General features: G+C 40.7%; 2 protein-coding genes across 2 annotated transcripts in view; one reads left to right on the top strand and one right to left on the bottom strand.

Annotated features, from left to right (window-relative positions):
- The window catches only part of itpk1a (inositol-tetrakisphosphate 1-kinase a), a 27500-nt gene extending 25161 nt beyond the window's left edge, over positions 1 to 2339 (top strand). The window contains exon 11 of the mRNA XM_072684936.1: positions 133 to 2339. Coding sequence (XP_072541037.1) covers positions 133 to 425 — 293 coding nt within the window. The 3' untranslated portion in view covers positions 426 to 2339. The remainder of the gene's footprint in view (positions 1 to 132) is intronic.
- Positions 2314 to 17167, bottom strand: chga (chromogranin A). The gene is given in 9 exon segments (XM_072684949.1): positions 2314 to 3085; positions 5999 to 6357; positions 8472 to 8738; positions 10825 to 10854; positions 10857 to 10907; positions 11227 to 11295; positions 13180 to 13273; positions 16533 to 16582; positions 16885 to 17167. Coding segments are annotated over 9 exon segments (1050 nt in total). The 5' UTR covers positions 16931 to 17167; the 3' UTR covers positions 2314 to 3001.

The raw sequence follows: 17167 nt of genomic DNA, 5'->3' as shown, positions 1-17167 counted from the left end.
AAATCAGTTTATTAAAAAATATATTTATTAAACTAATGTGTAAAACTAAACTTTTATCTAAGTTATATATTTACAATACTGAAAGGACCGAAAGGTGGATTAGCTTTTTTACAGAACTGTCTTGTTGCCTAGGTTACGAAGGCGTTCCGGAGTTCTTCGACGACCTGCTAACTCACCTCACTAACGTCCTGCAAGGCCACATGCCTGGTGGACCCCTAAGAGTAAACGGAGTAGCCCAGAGCTTGCCGGTGGCCTGTGGAGTTTCCTGTGGCATGCTGGGGAACGATGGGAGCTGCTGGGTGATAGACAGCGAGGGAATGAAGAAAGGCTCCCATCAGGGTCTGAGCTGCTGCAACGTAGACCTAGCCCCAAAATACCAACAACACTGCAGGTCCACGCTAGCAGCTGATGCGTCTCCGCAATGACCCCACGCTCTGCTCCAGTGAATTAGCCTATTTAATTACTCCTAACAAATCAATTACACCCTGCTCCAAGCTGAGTGGGGCCCAAGAATATTTCCCAGTGCCAATATATGATCCGTAGTGCGTAGATAATGACCAAAGATGTACTGATTTTGACATTTTTTGTCTCTGGGTTGAAAAGGAGCAATCAGCATCTTAAATGTCGATGTGATTTAGTTTGGTTTGTTTTAGTTTGTTTTTTTATGCGTCTTGCACAAGACTTTCTCTCCAGAAAAGTGCCTTGGGAAACCGTTTGTACTCTGCTGATTATAGGGGGATTAAAGTTGGGAATGTACTGGTAAGTAAGACGAACCACATGATCACGTGGCATGTTAGGTTTTTGTGAATACTGAGGCTGTTCACGCCTACAACTCCCTGCAGTCACATCATGATACAGAATGTGGAGGCAATGGAGTGTTTTGAATGTACTATGTTGAACACTAGCTCTATACAGTCTTACAGTCTCATGCAAATGTTAGGGCATCCGTCACCAAATGACATGTTTTTGTCATTTTCTAAGTGTAACTAAACAAAGATATGTTTTTTTTTGTGTAGAGGACTTATTCAATTAACTTATTAGCTTATTTCACTCAGACAATCAACAAAACATGCCATTTAAACAGGGGTGTCCAGACTGCATATGACCATACTCTGTATAAAAACGTTCTAAGGGAAGATTTACACGCTGTGAAAGGAGCAACAGTCAGGTAAAAGTCACATGACTACCTTAATGGAGTACTCCAGAGACTTTCAGCTTAATGCCAATCTGCCACATTCATAGGCCACAGTTAATGCTCTGAATTACCATGCTCTGTAATTTCCTTCTACAGAGTAAAAAGAACAGAAAGTCATTGACTCAGAGCCTAATTATAATAGAAGCCAATAGGCAGGTGCTTCAGCTACTGAAAGTATTGTCTGCAGAAATCAACTATTCGCTGCACTCTAAGCAAAAGGCTGACACTTTTACTTAGAGTGACTTACATTTTGTTGCTGGCATGCAAAATCCTTGTGACTCTCATATCATTTTATTTCACTTTTTTGACGTAATGTGACTTTGGTAGTTATTCTTTACATTGTGTCATAATTTCATGATACATGGACCAATAGAAATGCTCTGAAATGACTCATACAATATAAATATAATATTTTTACATTGACTTCAATTGAAAAGTTAATAAGGTCTTTTCTTTTCCTGTAAATATTAAAAATACAATGTTTTTTTTTATTTTGCATGACATTGACAATTTGAGATCATGTTAAACAAGTGGAAGAACATATTGTTAGGAGTCTTGCCCATGGCTGAGGAATTGAATGGGGAAGTCGGTGTGGTCACCCTCTACACTACACCAACCACCACCTTCTTTGACCACAATTCTTTGTAACAATAGTGTTGTTTGAAAGGTTAGATAGAATCATCTAAAGTTCTCATAGTTCTATCAAAGAACCGCTGGGCTTAGTAAGAACCTTTAAAGAACCATTTTTAAGTGTAGATGTAGATTAAAATTAGGTTGAAAACCACTGGAGTATTCCTGTAAGAGTCGTCTAGTATGAGATTAGGTGTGGCTATAGCACTGTGGCCAGGAAGAAATACAGAAGTCACTGCCCACCTTCATCTTTTGGGGCATTTAATGTGTAAATATGCCATCAATGGTACATATTTTCATTGATAATTTTATACACACGGTTGTATAACTGATTTTGTACGTTGGACTTGACTGTACCCTTTGCTATGCTTGTACATACTGTCCACACTGTATGTTTTTGTGTATAGGTTTCTTGGCACATTTTAATGGACAGAAAAAAGACATGCACTATCAGCATTTTATGTCCCTTGTAAATGATGAAACAGGGATCCAGAGAATAAATACTAAAATTTAATGACCTCAGTGTTATGGCTATATTTTACAATGTTGGGCTGTGGCTTCAATCCTGTCTTTCATTCTGAGGTTAACCTCGGGTTTGCATAGATTCATACACATAGCCCGGCACATACAGCACAGAACGGATTGCTTGCACAATTCCACTTTACAGATAACTCTTATCTCATATTTATTGGTTTTCTTAAATAAATCCCACATTTCATCACAATCAAGTCACCATATTGGATAAAAACATTATTGCATGAGGGTCAATCAGGCACAGAGCCTTTATAAAGTATATACCTCCAATCCCCAATCTCTTAATGTTAGCAGGTATTTTATAGCATTTTTCTTTGTGTTAGTTTTGCATGTTGCCCATGTTTCTTCAATAAGCAAGAACAATATTGGTGTAAAGCTGAAGCAGGGGGGCAGTGCTGGCTACAAAGCCGTTGGGAGCTGGCTGACGTCCTTTATTTTTGTTATTTCTTTTTTTTTTTTTTACACCAGAGGTGGCACTGTGCAGCATTGTGTTTCTAGGGGGGGGGTGAAAGGCAAAGTAGAAGGGGTTTGCACCGCTGTGGCTGAGCTAGAGGGGAAAAGCTTCATCTGGACAGAGCATGCCGCCCTCCTGAAGGGCAGCAGGAGGAAGGATAAAGTGAGGGAGGAACAGTCAGCTCTGGTTCAGCCATGGCGCAGCTCGTGCAGTTTCTGAGCCACGTTCTCCAGCTCAGACTCGATGGCAGCCAAACTCTCGATCTCAGCATCCTACAAGAGATGAGAAGGATCAGGGAGAGGACAACAGGAGCTCTTTCAGAACCCTACACCACATATCGCTGTCATAAGAAAGCCTCATCTCCGACTCTAATTCACTTCACAGAATCATTTTCCAGCCTCTGTTTTTGTTACCGTGCTTTTATGACTGAAATATGTAAATGACCTTGGTTCGGATTGGCTGTCCTTTATTGCGTCCCATTTAACAAAAACAGTCTGAGCTGAAATGTACAGAACAAACTGTTCAGTTGAGAGTGATTCTCAGGGATGTTGGATAAAATAAACCTTAGTCACTGAATCTTGTCAGATGTCTGGATATTTTTAGAAGATCTATTTCCCTACAGCACAAGGTTAAGTCATTTTCATCACAATTTTACTACAGTACTCAATTATTAATACTATAACTCTACTACACCTGCAATAATAACACTCCTTATCTGCTGTCACAAAACATCACAATAAAATAAAATCATTGACAATGTGCATATAATACATCTTTAAACAAAAAAAGCTTCAAATTAAACAGGCTATTTTTCTCATTCCCTTATGACTGATATATTAAAATGAGCTCTGTTCTGATTGGATGCCCTATATTCTGCCTTAACTTCAGTGATAATAGGTGAGGCCAAACTTTTATAATGGAATAGGATACACTGTATGCACAGGTGTTGGTTTCTTTGACATCACAAAAAAGCTATTTTCCAGCATAATGTACATATGTGGACTGTGTGAATATAGCATCAAATCAAATCGAAATTCAACATTTTCACAAATCTGATATTTTTAGATCAGACCTGAGCCAGTTTCATGTGTTGTTTTGGATCTGATAAATATCCTAATTGTTTCTAAGCCATCCTAATGAGAATCTTGTCTGAAGCATTGGGTTTCATTCAAAATGTTCCAAATGTCTAATTAGTTTTTTTCCTGGTGGCAGCAGTGTGTGAGGCTAATCTACTTCATGTGCAAATATGATCAGAATATGAATGAGTCATGTAAGAAAGCTCAAATCTGAACTGGAAAACAAATCGTGTAATGTGATACTAGCAACAGCAATGTGCTTGAGCCTTTTCTATTCAGAACAGCTGTATAATGACAATTATCGCCAACTTGCACCCTACTCCCTACGTAGTGCACAACAGAGAATTTTGCAATCAGAGTATTACATGTCAAACAAAGAGACATTTGGGATTCAGTCCATGTGCCTAGACCCCCACTTAACATACAGCACACTATTAGCTTGCAGAAGTTATAGCTGCATGACTCATGTAGTGCACAAGGAAGTACTGAGCAATTTGGGATTCAACCTTAGTTTGATGACTAAGACCCATGAGGTTCGTTCATGTGATGTTGCTTTGAAAGTGCGTGTGTGTCGATTCAGAGCACTGATTCATTTACACTAAAGACAGACACTGATCACTTATCAACACAATGTAACACATGACCTATTATCCAAAAAGCAAAAAGTTTAAGATGGCACATTTCTCTCAGTCTTCAGTCTTTAAATTCTTGTTGTGGGGATTTAGTTCTGTGAGATTCTTCCGTGAGATGTCTCGTCTATTCACTGGTTTTTGATCATGTTTAGGTCAGAAAACTGTAAGGGCCATGACACAGCCTTCAGCTTGCACCGCTTGAGGTAGTCCACTGTGGATTTTAAGGTGAATAGGATTATTATCCTGCAACAGAAGCCTTCCCCAATTCTCATATTCAGCTTTTTTTACTGATGGTGTGATGTTTGCTTCCAATGTTTTCTAGTGTTTAATCCTTTCTTCCCTCCACCAGTGAAAGGTTCCTTGTGCCACTAACTGCAACACAAGCCAGAAGCATGATATATACCAAAGCCTAACATTTAAAGAAATGTTTTTGTAAAATTTTACACCGCTTTTTGTGATGAAAAAGTTCCATTTTAATCAGTCCACAGGATCCAAAATCCAAACTTTTTAGATGTTCCTATCTAATATCACTGCATTTTGTACTTAAGATACAGGAAACAACTTGAAGGTCATATTTGTGCAGGTATCGCTGCACAGTAGAACGGTGCACCACCGCTACAGAGTATGCTAAATCCTCCTGATGGTCTTTTGCAGTCAAACAGGGGTTTTGATTTGCCTTTCCAGAAATTCTATAAGCTGTTCCATTGGAAACCTTTCTTCCAGAACTCCACCTAACCACCACCTAACCTTTTTTTTTCTTTCTAATGTAGCTGAGCCAATGAACCCATTCCCTTACTATGACTCACTTTAGCACTTGCAATGCTCCCGACATTGTGAAGTCAGGCACCAGCCCTTTTTGTACTGCTGGGCAATACAGCTGGGCACTAGGCAGCCAACGCGCTCTGAGGAAAGTGGCTGCGGCTCCCCAGCTATGATACATCCTTCAGACATCTGGGCAAGACAGCATCACAATGGGAACGATGAGGGGAGAGAGCGTGGCCAATTGTGCTCTCTCTCTTGCTCCAGCTGCTGATGTAAATGCCATTTCTTAACTACATTATGAACTGAAATCTCTACCTGAAAATGTATAAACATTATCCAAGGCTTTTAAATTAGCATCACCCTGGCCTTTTCTAACAATTACTGTGAACAAGTCATAACCCTAAAAAGCTAATTAAGCTAAAGAGCGCTCGAATCTCTTGGGGTGCCAAAACTTTTGTATTTGTATTTTGTATTGAGTTATACAAAACAAAACTAAGAACTAATACACTTATTAGTTGATGTTTTATGTGTAATGTTATGCTTTTGTAGATTTACAGTAACAGACATTTTGACCAGAGGTGCCCAATGTTTTGCAGGTCAAGACTGCTGAATAAACAACTAGGAAGAGGTGGTGAGTATAAAACTGCTGACATCAGCGCCTGTTCGGCTTTCCTGCATTAGCAACCCTCCCAGGAGAAAGAGTAAGAAGCGTTACCTCTGTCTTCTTGCTGGCGCTTCCTTCTTCATCCCTCCTGTCCTCTGGGTCTCTTCTCGCCATCATCTGGAGCTCCTGCTCCTCAGGGCTTTTCCACACCTCCCCGTCCCCCTGCCCTAGCATTTCCTTCGAGTGGTGTGGCGCCTCCTGCTGGACAAAGGCGCTTTTCTCAGCTCTTCTTTGAGCCAGCTGCCTGGTGTGACTCCAGTGCTTCACTCCAGTCTTGGCTTTCTCTTCCTTCTCTTCTAGCTCACCTACACTTCCTCTCCTTTTCTCCACTGCTTCCTGCTCCTCCTGGCTCTCCTCTTCCTCCACAGATTTCTTCACATCAGGATGCTTTCCTGCACCCACTGCTTCATCTGCTGAATGGAACAAAGACACACATATCTCATTTTTAATCTTGAGCTGTCCATATCTCTCTCTCTCTCTCTCTCTCTCTCTCTCTCTCTCTCTCTCTTTCTCTCTCTTTCTCTCTCTCTCTCTTTCACTCTCTCTCTCCTTCTTTCTTTGCACATACCTCCCTTTAAAAAAGGCCCAGTACAACATCAGCAAAGACAGCACTCCATTTAATGAGATCCTCCTGCCAGCTGGCTGATAGCACTTGACTTTCCCATTTGAAGCATGCTGACCCACTCTCAAGCTGAATTAGGCAAGAATTGCTCATAGAATAACACAGACCAGTGCAAAATGAACCATGTCCAGGTAAATCTTTATGCCTCAAATCTATTCTTCAAATCTATTCTTGGATTCTATTGTTCTCCTTTAATAATGCAATGCAAACCACATAAGGTACATATATTATGTATAGAGATGCACATTTATTTGTGTCACAAACTACACACTTTAAGCAAGAAAATGCATTAATACGAATATGAACAGTCACCTTTTTATTGTTCCTCTAATTAAACAGATCAGTAATAAGCCCTTAGCGACATGAGTTGCATTCTGAATGTGTAGGCTCACTTATATATGAATATATCACAGTGCATCCAACAACAAAGACAGCATATTTGCTCTAATTGCATATTCAACTACCACCCACTAGCACTTTGACTTTTATTACAGTCCTAGTGTATGACACTGATTTTAGGATATAAGGATATAAGTTACAGTTGCAAACAAAATGACTGAACCCCCACTGCAAATTAGGCTTATTAGCAACATGTATAAACTTTTAACTTTTGCAGTAAACCAATCACACAAGAACAATTTAAATACCTCAAGTAAACTAATACCACAAGTGCTTTCTTCAAATTCAACAAACAACCTCACTTTTAATGATGACTGCAGTCTCAGTATGTTTAACCCCTTCATTGACAAGCGTCTTCAGTACTCCACAAAAGTTTTGGGATTCTGTTCTGTGGAGCGATGAAAAAAAGCTTGGAGCTTTTCAGGCCTACAGTGAAGCATGGTGGCTCAGTGATGCTCTGGTGCTGCGTTGCTTCTGCTGGTACTAGAATCCTGAAACATGTTTAGGGAAAGATTCAGTCAAGCATCAATAAATCCTACGAGATGTCATGACTTCTGTGAGAAAGCTGAAGCTTGGACATCACTGGACCTTTCAACGGGTCAAATATTCCAAGCATACCTCCACCATGGCTTCGTTTCAGAAGAAGTCCTGATAGATTCTGGAGTGGTCGTCAGAGTAGCCTGACTTGAACCCCATTGAAAATCTTTGGTGGGATTTGAAGAAGCAAATCCAAGAATATCAGTGAACTGGTGGCCACTGCCTATTAGGAATGGGCAAAGGTTCCTCGGGAACAGCTGAAAGTTTAAACATGTTGCTAATAGACGTTTGCAATGGGGGTTCAATAATTTTGATTGCGGCTGTGTACTTGAGTTTAAGAACCTATACATGAGCTCCTACATATCCTCCTTTTCATGTGTCCTCACTAAGCTCTGAATGCTTTGCAAATGCACCACAGAATTGTCCTCTCTCTCTCTCTCTCTCTCCCCCTCTCAGACACACACTCAGAGACCCTTAGAGGATGGGAATTATATCGCTATTGATTTTGCATTCATCTAATGGTGGAGGGGATAAATCATTAGAGCACACAGAATGTTATTTATGTAGTCCCCTGGGTTGGAAAGGGTAAAGACACTTGGACTGCTGTCAGCTTTCTCGAAACTATGAGCTTAATCAGGTCTTCTCCCATAGGACAGCTGAAGACGCCTGTCAATGGCATCAATGTTAATGTACTATTGCACTCTGTACACTGAGAAACTGACCAGTTTATTAGACACCCTCATCTATTGGCCATCGTATCAGGTACATTTATGTGTGCACTCCGTAGGTTTACAATAACTGACTGACACCTCATACTATGTTATTGCTCATCCATCAGTGAAAACAGACCATCATAAGGCCACCACTGACAAGACATTCTTGTGTTTTGTATAACCACCACTGAGGTCAGTCAGGTTATTTCTGGATGACATGAAACACAGTGTACTGTTTTCTGAATCACATTACCTTCCTCCTCTTCTAAGTTGGAACGCTTCTCCTCTTCCTCCTCATTTTCTCCTTTCTTTGCCACGCCTCGTTTGTGCTCCTGTTCTTCGTTCACAGTGTCCGAATCCTCCTCTTCTTCATTCCTCTTCTCCTGGCTGGAGATTTTATTGTGCTCCTGCGTTCTCTGCTCTCCCTCTTCACTCTCTCGATCACTCTCCTCCTCTTCACCTCTCTTCTCTTCTCTCTCTTCTCCTGGCCTCTCCATGGCAACCAGCATTGACCGATCTGCTAGAGTGAGGCAAAGGTAAGAAAAGGGTCAGCACTCAGTTCTACATATTTTTATTGGTCAATAGAACAGGAGTTTTAGAACAATTTACAGGCATCCTATTGTATATCCTGGCTTCATAGTTTCATAGTTTCAAATTTCATAATTCATATTTTATGAATTATGGATATATATATATATATATATAATTTAGTACATTAAAGATTCCATTTGTTCATGGCTAATTATGACTGCACACTGCCAAACAACAATATAGCAACCACCTAGTGAACTGCAGTAACTGCCTCGAACCCACCTAAAAACACCCTAGCACTAAAAACACCACTAAGCACCCACCTAGCATCCATTAAACAAGATCATAGCCACCACCAAGCAACACCATAGCAACCACCTAGCATCTCTATAGCTACCGTCAATTATTTATTATTCTCTGTCTGTACTGTGTTGTATTGTCTGTCTGCACTTGTATTGTGTTGCACTTGTGTTCTGTATGCACTGTGTCTATGTTTCACCATGGTCCTGGAGGAACGTTGTTTCGTTTCACTGTGTACTCTGTATGTAGTTGAAATGACAATAAAACCCACTTGACTTGAACCACCTGGTACTTTCACCTATGACACACCCAAAAATCAAATCTGTCCCTGGCCTAACTTATGAAGAGTATTAAAAGTCAAACCTCAGCTTTCTCTGCAAAAAAGGTTTATTGGAAATAGTGTTTTTAAAACCAAAGCCAATGAGCAACATTCAACCACGAAGAGAGGAGATGTCTGCTGAAAGAGACATGACAGCTTGAGGACAGAGTGAAAGCCTGTGTGTCTAGACTTGAGCAGAATGCTGCCTGTGCCGCTGTAAGTACGGTTCTGTGAACAACAACACTTGAATTAGGTTACCACGGTTACAGGTTACATCGTCTTCTGGGTCTCTTTTAAAGGATCTCCTTTTTTTAGTCTGTGCTTCACAACACAACATCAGAAAAACAGATCTCTAGAAGTCATGTCTTCGTTCTGTAGTCCACATTATGCCCATATTAGAAGCTCTGGGTCTAAGCTAATGGCCTTGTGATTGGGAGGATTTAGTGAAATTTGGAAGAAAAATGGACACAGGACAACACGTATCAGGTCTGGGATATTTTGGTTTGCTGCAGGGCATTTAAAAAATTCCATGTCATCGATAAATCAGGCTTAAACACATAGCTCCTAATATGGGCATGGTGATGATTAGAGAATGAAGCTTCAGAGACTTCAGAGGCTTGCAGCTGCTTTTGTATCTGATTAAGATCAGTGGTACATGATCAGGCAATTTCTGCAATATCTACAAGAAATGCACTAAACTGAAAAAACTAAGAGAAATGATGTAAATCGTGTCTGAATGGACTTTTTACAGAAGATTATTTAATTTAGAGGATTCATAATACATGGCTGAATGATCCAAGGTCAATAGGTCAAAGAAATATAATTTCTGCCTACCTTGTAATGCACTGAATTTACTTAATTAAATTCCCATTTGAGTACAACTTTATTGAGAATGAATTAAATATGTAAATCAATGTCATTTATTTATTTATATTTACTGTTGTCAGCTGCTGTGTGATCTGTTACATTCATATGTAAAAGATGAGCACATTTGAATAATGTAAATCCAATGCTCAATGACCTAGTTTACACCTGGTCATTTCATGTGTCATGAGTATCTGGATTATATGTGGATAAGGCCAAGCCACATAAAAATGCCAGTGTAAACACATCCAAGACGCATTTAAACCAGATTCAAATCCGATCTCTCAAACCACTTTGTGAGGTGGTCTGAGACGCAGTTATAAGTCAAAACTCCTCCCTGCACAACCCGAAACACCAGTAATAATTGCAGCACAATGAGTAGATTTGCATATTCTGATCCACACAGTGATCAGATTTCAGTCTGACAAACCGTAGATGCACTTGACTACTGAGTGTAAATGCTTGTGGCTAAAATCTCATCAGGATTAAAATCCAGATACTAATCACATATAGTGACCAGGTGTAAACGAGGTCCATGTGGTTCAGTTTATAGGGTAAGAGAAGGCCGTTCTACATCAGTAGAAGTCCTCACCTGCAGTTATCTCTGGACCTTTAGGGTGTTGCTTACGTAATCAGCGCTGCCCTTCATTCGCTTCTCAGGTCTCTCATTGGCTCCTGAGAGAGAGAGAGAGAGAGAGAGAGAGAGAGAGAGAGAAAGAAAGAAAGAAAGAGGGTCACATGAGTTGCTAAGGTATTTAAATATTACTGATTTATAAAGCATCGCTGTTGGGCAAAACATCTTATCTCTAAACATTGTAGCTTTACAGGTGAAGGGGGACAAAAGTAACATTCTTCTAAATTGGGAGTATTTCTGTTGGCCCATTTGTTGTTAATGTAAAAACAAAATCTAGTATTTTCAAATGGTTTTAAAAATGTTTTTGATGAATTAGATACAAGGTTTTGATCTGATGGTAATAAAATCGTAGACTGTCACCTTCCACAGCTATGTCCTGCAGCTCCTGGAGAAAGTTGTGGTGGCGAAGGATGGTAACAAGCCTGTCGTCTGCAAAAACATATGCACACAGACTTTATAGCAAAGGAGTCAGTGTTTCTATTGTTCACACTCTGTTCTCCGACATGTTCACACTCTCCTGACCATTCTGCCCTTTGCAGCTTTCAGCACTTTGCTTTGATTTCTTAAAGGTAATTGCCCTGAAATTTACTGCCTGCCCTGGAGCTCTACAATTAATCACTGAAGCCCTGAGAGAGAGAGAGAGAGAGAGAGAGAGAGAGAGAGAGAGAGAGAGAGAGAGAGAGAGAGAGAGAGAGAGAGAGAGAGAGAGAGAGAGAGAGAGAGAGAGAGAGAGAGAGAGAGGAGAGAGAGATTGTCGAATTAAAGCAGAGTCAAGCTTTTTCCTTTTTTGCTGACCTACAAAGTGTGCCACATTCCAGAGAACCCCTCTCTCTCTCTCTGTCACTATCTTTCTCTGAGTCCTACCTTGTCCTTCTTCGTTGTCCACGGTGTTTTATTTCTCCACAGTAAGCTGTGTCTCCGTAACAATAGACATTCTGCTAATGCAGTGATTGATTTTCTAACTCAGTGTCAAGGTAAGACAGGCCCAGTTCCGTAATTGAATAGTGCATGGCTGGCTGTATCTTTTCAGCATAATGCTCTCGTGACTGCTCTTGCGGTAAGGCCATTAATTTCTATAAGCCATTAAGTTTACACTCTGAGGAGTGTGCAGTCATGAGGGAAATATAAGCAATCATCGATTACATTACGAAGGTCACAGAAAGCACATGAATAACAGTATAGAACCGAAAAACAGTGTATATGCACAAAACGTGCATTATCTGCATAAAAAGATATATATACACACTTTATTGCCAAAAGTATTCGCTCGTCGGCTTTCCACAAGGTTTAGGAGTTTTTAGTAGTGTTTATGGGAATTTTTGGCTATTCTTACAAAATTGCATTTGTGAGATCTGACACTGATGTTGGAGGGGAAGGCCTGGCTCGCAGTCTCCGCTCTAATTCATCCCACAGGTGTTATATCGGGTTGAGGTCAGGCCAGTCAGGTCTTACATTGGTGTACAAGTCATTTGGAAACAGAAAGGGGTCATCCCCAAACTTGTATTGCAAATGTGGGAGCATGAAATTGATCAAAATCTCTTGGTACACTGAAGCATTTAGAGTTCCTTTAACTAGAACTAAGGGGCCAAACCCAACTCCTGAAAACAAACCCCACACCATAATCCCCCTCCACCAAACTTTACAACTTGGCACAATGCAGTCAGACAAGTACCGTTCTCTTGGCAACCGCCTAACCCAGACTCGTCCATCAGATTGCCAGATGGAGAAGCGTGATTTGTCACTCCAGAGAACACGTCTTCACTGCTCTAGAGTCCAGTCACGGTGGGCTTTACACCGCTGCATCCGCTGCTTTGCATTGCACTTGGTGATGTAAGGCTTGGATGCAGCTGCTCGGCAATGAAACCCATTCCATGAAGCTCTCTATGTACTGTTCTTGAGCTAATCTGAATAAATATATACATTTATCTTTTTTAATATATTTCAAACATCTGCTGTTGTACATTACCTGAAGATGCTGGTCTATTAGTACTTAAATATATAATTCAAACCATCTAAGTGTATTACAGCTTATATAACATCTTATATAGTGTTAGCTTAAGTAAACAGAGCAAACAAACACTAATGCAGGAATTTCAGGTTTCAGAAGAATAGCTGTATTATCATGCATTAGAACAAATTGTTCCAGTCATTAGATTTCTCCAGACTTTGCTCCAGTTGATTTCTCCTCTGTACCTCCAGCCATTTCATAAATTTCACCAGCACAACTCAACTGATTACCTTTAGGGAAGCACTAATTCATCTGTCGGATTGAACTACAATTAATCCATTTTTATGATTTTTTCAGTTGCTCACCAGTTCTGAGTGTTTGCAGGCACTGCCGAGACACTGGGATGGAGCGTGGTTTGGACAGAACATCTGCAAGCGCCTCCACTATGCACTTCATCACCTATTGAAAAGACAAAACACACAATTAATTCACAAAAGCCCCATAACATACAAACAGCTTACTTCAGTGTCATCAATGCTGCTTTGCAACTCAACTTATTACTTTAATCAAATCTTAAACCTTGATATGATACCTTTAATGATATTTATTTACCTTTAAGACCCAACTTTAAAGGTTTTGTCGGTACTGGAATAAGAAGGATGAAGCAGCCCACAGTTTGATTTGTTTGGATTCAGCTGTGATATGTAGAAAAGTGAAATTTGCTCATAGGAACTTCTGAACGTCTGAATGAACTGTCAATTTGAAGACAAATATATAAATAAACAGAAAAAAATATGTGTAGGTTCTCTTTTATCTTTTGTATTCTTGATGATAAATAGACTATATGCCCAAATGTTTGTGGACAATGGAATGCATTCAGCTACTTTATGTTGAACCCATTGCTGACACAGTAAATGCACACACACAGCTTGTCTAGTCCCTGTAGAGAAGTTGTTGCCAATAGAATAGAACTCTCTGGACCAGATAAACATGAACCTAATGGCACCATGACTAATACCAGGCATGAGCTAGAGGGGTATTAAGTCCTCCAGGATTGAGCTGTGGAGCAGTGGAACTGTGTTCTCTGGAAGGATGGTGCTACATCCAATACTTTTGGGATGAGGCGGGGAGGTGATCATCCAACATCCAATGCTTTAGTAGAAACTAGTAGAAAGCTTTGCCTGAACAAAAACAGTAGACTTTGCTCTTTAACTACTGGAACTATCATGCCCTTTCATGCCCTTGATTTCAGAAAAAATAACAAATGAGCATGTGTCCCAAAACTTTTCTCCATGCAGGATATATTACTGTATATTACATGCATTACATGTCTTTGTATAGACAACACTGTGCCAGTCACTGTCTTCCACTTCACCCTCATTGCTCTGTCTCATGCTGTCCTCCTCCTACTCCTCTATGAGTGTCTTCATGTTCTCACAATGACAATCTCTCTCATTACAGCGAGCCAGCCGCTCTCACTAATGTCATGGCCGCGCTGCTGAAATGGCACAATCGATTTACTGAGCAAAAGCTGGGCTGTCCAGCCTTGCAATTTAATATAAGAGCTAAAGTGCGGAGTAAAACGCTTTTCTTTCTGGGGGATTATAGGGGAGGGGCTAATGACATAGAGGTCTTTTGTTTAGCTGAAGACACTTTTAGCGCATATATTATTCCTATCCCTCTCTTTCATAGCATGACTGTAATAATATGCAGTGAACTGAATGGCCATCACTTCCACATGAAACACCTGGAAGACAAAAGGAATGTAATGTACTATAATACATGCATTAGAGTACATACTGTATGCAGATATTTTGCACATCTGCACTGAGTAAGAATATAGATCAGCCACCTCTATGTAATAAGGCCAATATCAGTGCTACTGATCTACAGTACAGGTTTATGTCCCCTATAGTACAATCTTTCCAGCTTGCCTGAGCACAAATCTAAACACCTGACTTTAGATCAATCAAGCTATAAGGCTAAAAGGTGACAGACAACAGAAATGTCTCATTTAAGATGAACAACATGAATATGATAAGAACGCTCTGTTCTACATCCCAGACTCTTCTCAGTACATCTTTAGGAGAGATTAAAACTGCTCCTAAGACCAGCTGTCACTTTACTCAAGCCATGTCGTTGACTCACAGTCCAAAGCAGTGTGTAAGCCCACACAGATCCAGAATAGGACTCACAGATTGTTAGTCCTGCGCCAGATTCTCTCCGCATCAATTCTCCTCTACGTACTGAGAGCAGGCTGATTTTAAAAACAGTATAAAAACTGTCCTTTTAAATACAGTGCTGCAAAACTTGCACTGGGAACAGGGTTGTAGTAAAAAAATTGTGATCCAAATTTTCTCTCTCTATACTCAGTATCAGTATCGACTGATTCCAAATACTGTTTTAATACAGGCACTCAGCCAACCATGGTTTTTAGTAGCAAGGTACATCTGCACTGAGTAAGAATATAGATTAGCCACCTCTGTGTAATAAGGCCAATATCAGTGCTACCGATCTACAGTATAGGTTTATGTCCCCTATGGTACAATCTACATAAATGTGCCCTCAATATACCTGAACGGTCCAGTTGAGCGTCTTAAATGACTACAGACTGTACAGTACAGACTGCAGTCCATCGGTTTCACTGCATACTCTGTTAGCCTCCTTTTACCCTGTTCTTCTATGGTCAGGACTCCACAGGACCACCACAGAGCAGGTATTATTTGTGTGATTGGTCATTCTCAGCACTGCAGTGACACTAACATGGTGGTGGTGTGTAAGTGTGTGTTAACACAGCAGTGTTGCTGGAGTGTTTAAACACCTCAGCAACAGTCCACTAACCAGAAATATACAGTCAGCAGCATTCTGTGGGCAGCAGCCTGTGACCACTGATGAAGGATTAGAGGCTGACCAACACAAACTGTACAGAAACAGGTGAATCTACAAGCTGGACCAACTAGGTAGGTGTTTAAACACTCCAGCAGCACTGCTGTATCAGATCCACTCAAACCAGCGCAACAAACCACCACATCAGTGTCACTGTAGTGCTGAGAATGACCTACCATCGAAATACTACCTGCTCTGTGGTGGTCCTGTGGGGTCCTGACCATTGGAGAACAGGGTGAAAAGATGCTAACTAAGTATGCAGAGAAACAGATGGACTACAGAGTGGAATTATAGAACTACAGAGTGCTCCTATATAGTAAGTGGAGCTGATATTATGGACTTGGTGTTCATTCAAAAGCAGGGGTGGTATTCCGACATGACTGTGAATATGAAAGTAAAATAAAAGCCTAGAAAAATATCAATTGCAATGTGGTACAATTTCATTTTAAACATAAAGGCACAGATGAGGACACCCCAAAGGGGAACACACAGAAAACAGTAGCTGTACCCTGAAATGTACAGTTTAATCTTTAATTTGAGAGACTTTAGATGTAGATAATTACTAAACATTTTACTTATTTTTTTTTTAGCTAATACATTCACCTACATACACCCCCCCCCCACCCCCAAAGCCTAACCTTAACCTCAATCCCAGTCCTAATACTAAACCTGGTCCTTAGTGCTAAACTAACCTCTGGTACTATCAGTGTTCTTAATGAAATGACTTCCTCCAGACAGTTTAAACATGGATAGACAATTTATAGATGACCTTCCAAATAAAGTGGGACTCATTAGTTTGAGTGTATTTAAAGGCAATGGTGCCTGATCTTACCTGAACATCCTCATTGTCCATGTGGCCAGTAGACACTGGTATTGAGAGAACTGGAAATGTAGAGGATATTTTGTTAGTGACCCCCTAAACTAGTCCATTCCGTTTCTATGTTCATAGGCATGCATGTTGTAATAGTGTGCAGAGCGCAGGCTGCTGAATTACAGATGGACAGCTTTTTAAGCAGGAGCAGTACAGTATGGCTCTCCATTAGATAGTATCTCGCCGCTGTCCTTGGTGCTGACTCAGAAAAGGACACCCAGCCTTTCACACGTTCCTCTGCAAAAATCGTGCTCCTTTACACAAAATGAAGGAAACGCAGGGCAACTTTTCATCACAGCGTTTCTTTACTCACCGCACTTGGCCAGAAGAACGAGAACGACCCATCCCCGCGCTGACATCGCTGTGATGTGAGGAGTAAGTCGCGGATCTGCTGCTGAACGATGAACCTCCGAGCCGGAGCACTAAAGCGGTGTGTTTCTGATCCCCTCCCTCTCTTACTCTCTCTGTCTCTCTCTTCTGGGTGAGTGGAAAGTTAAAAAGCCAGGCTGCTTTATGGAAGCGTTCTGTGCTCGTGCTGACTGATGAAAGGCAGGGTGCAGTGACGGAGCTCCAGCGCACACTCAGCCACAGCGATG

Source organism: Salminus brasiliensis, chromosome 1 (genome assembly GCF_030463535.1).
Source record: "Salminus brasiliensis chromosome 1, fSalBra1.hap2, whole genome shotgun sequence".
Taxonomy (NCBI): domain Eukaryota; kingdom Metazoa; phylum Chordata; class Actinopteri; order Characiformes; family Bryconidae; genus Salminus; species Salminus brasiliensis.
The sequence above is the reverse complement of the archived record's forward strand: the minus strand, read 5'-3'. Positions and strand labels throughout refer to the sequence as shown.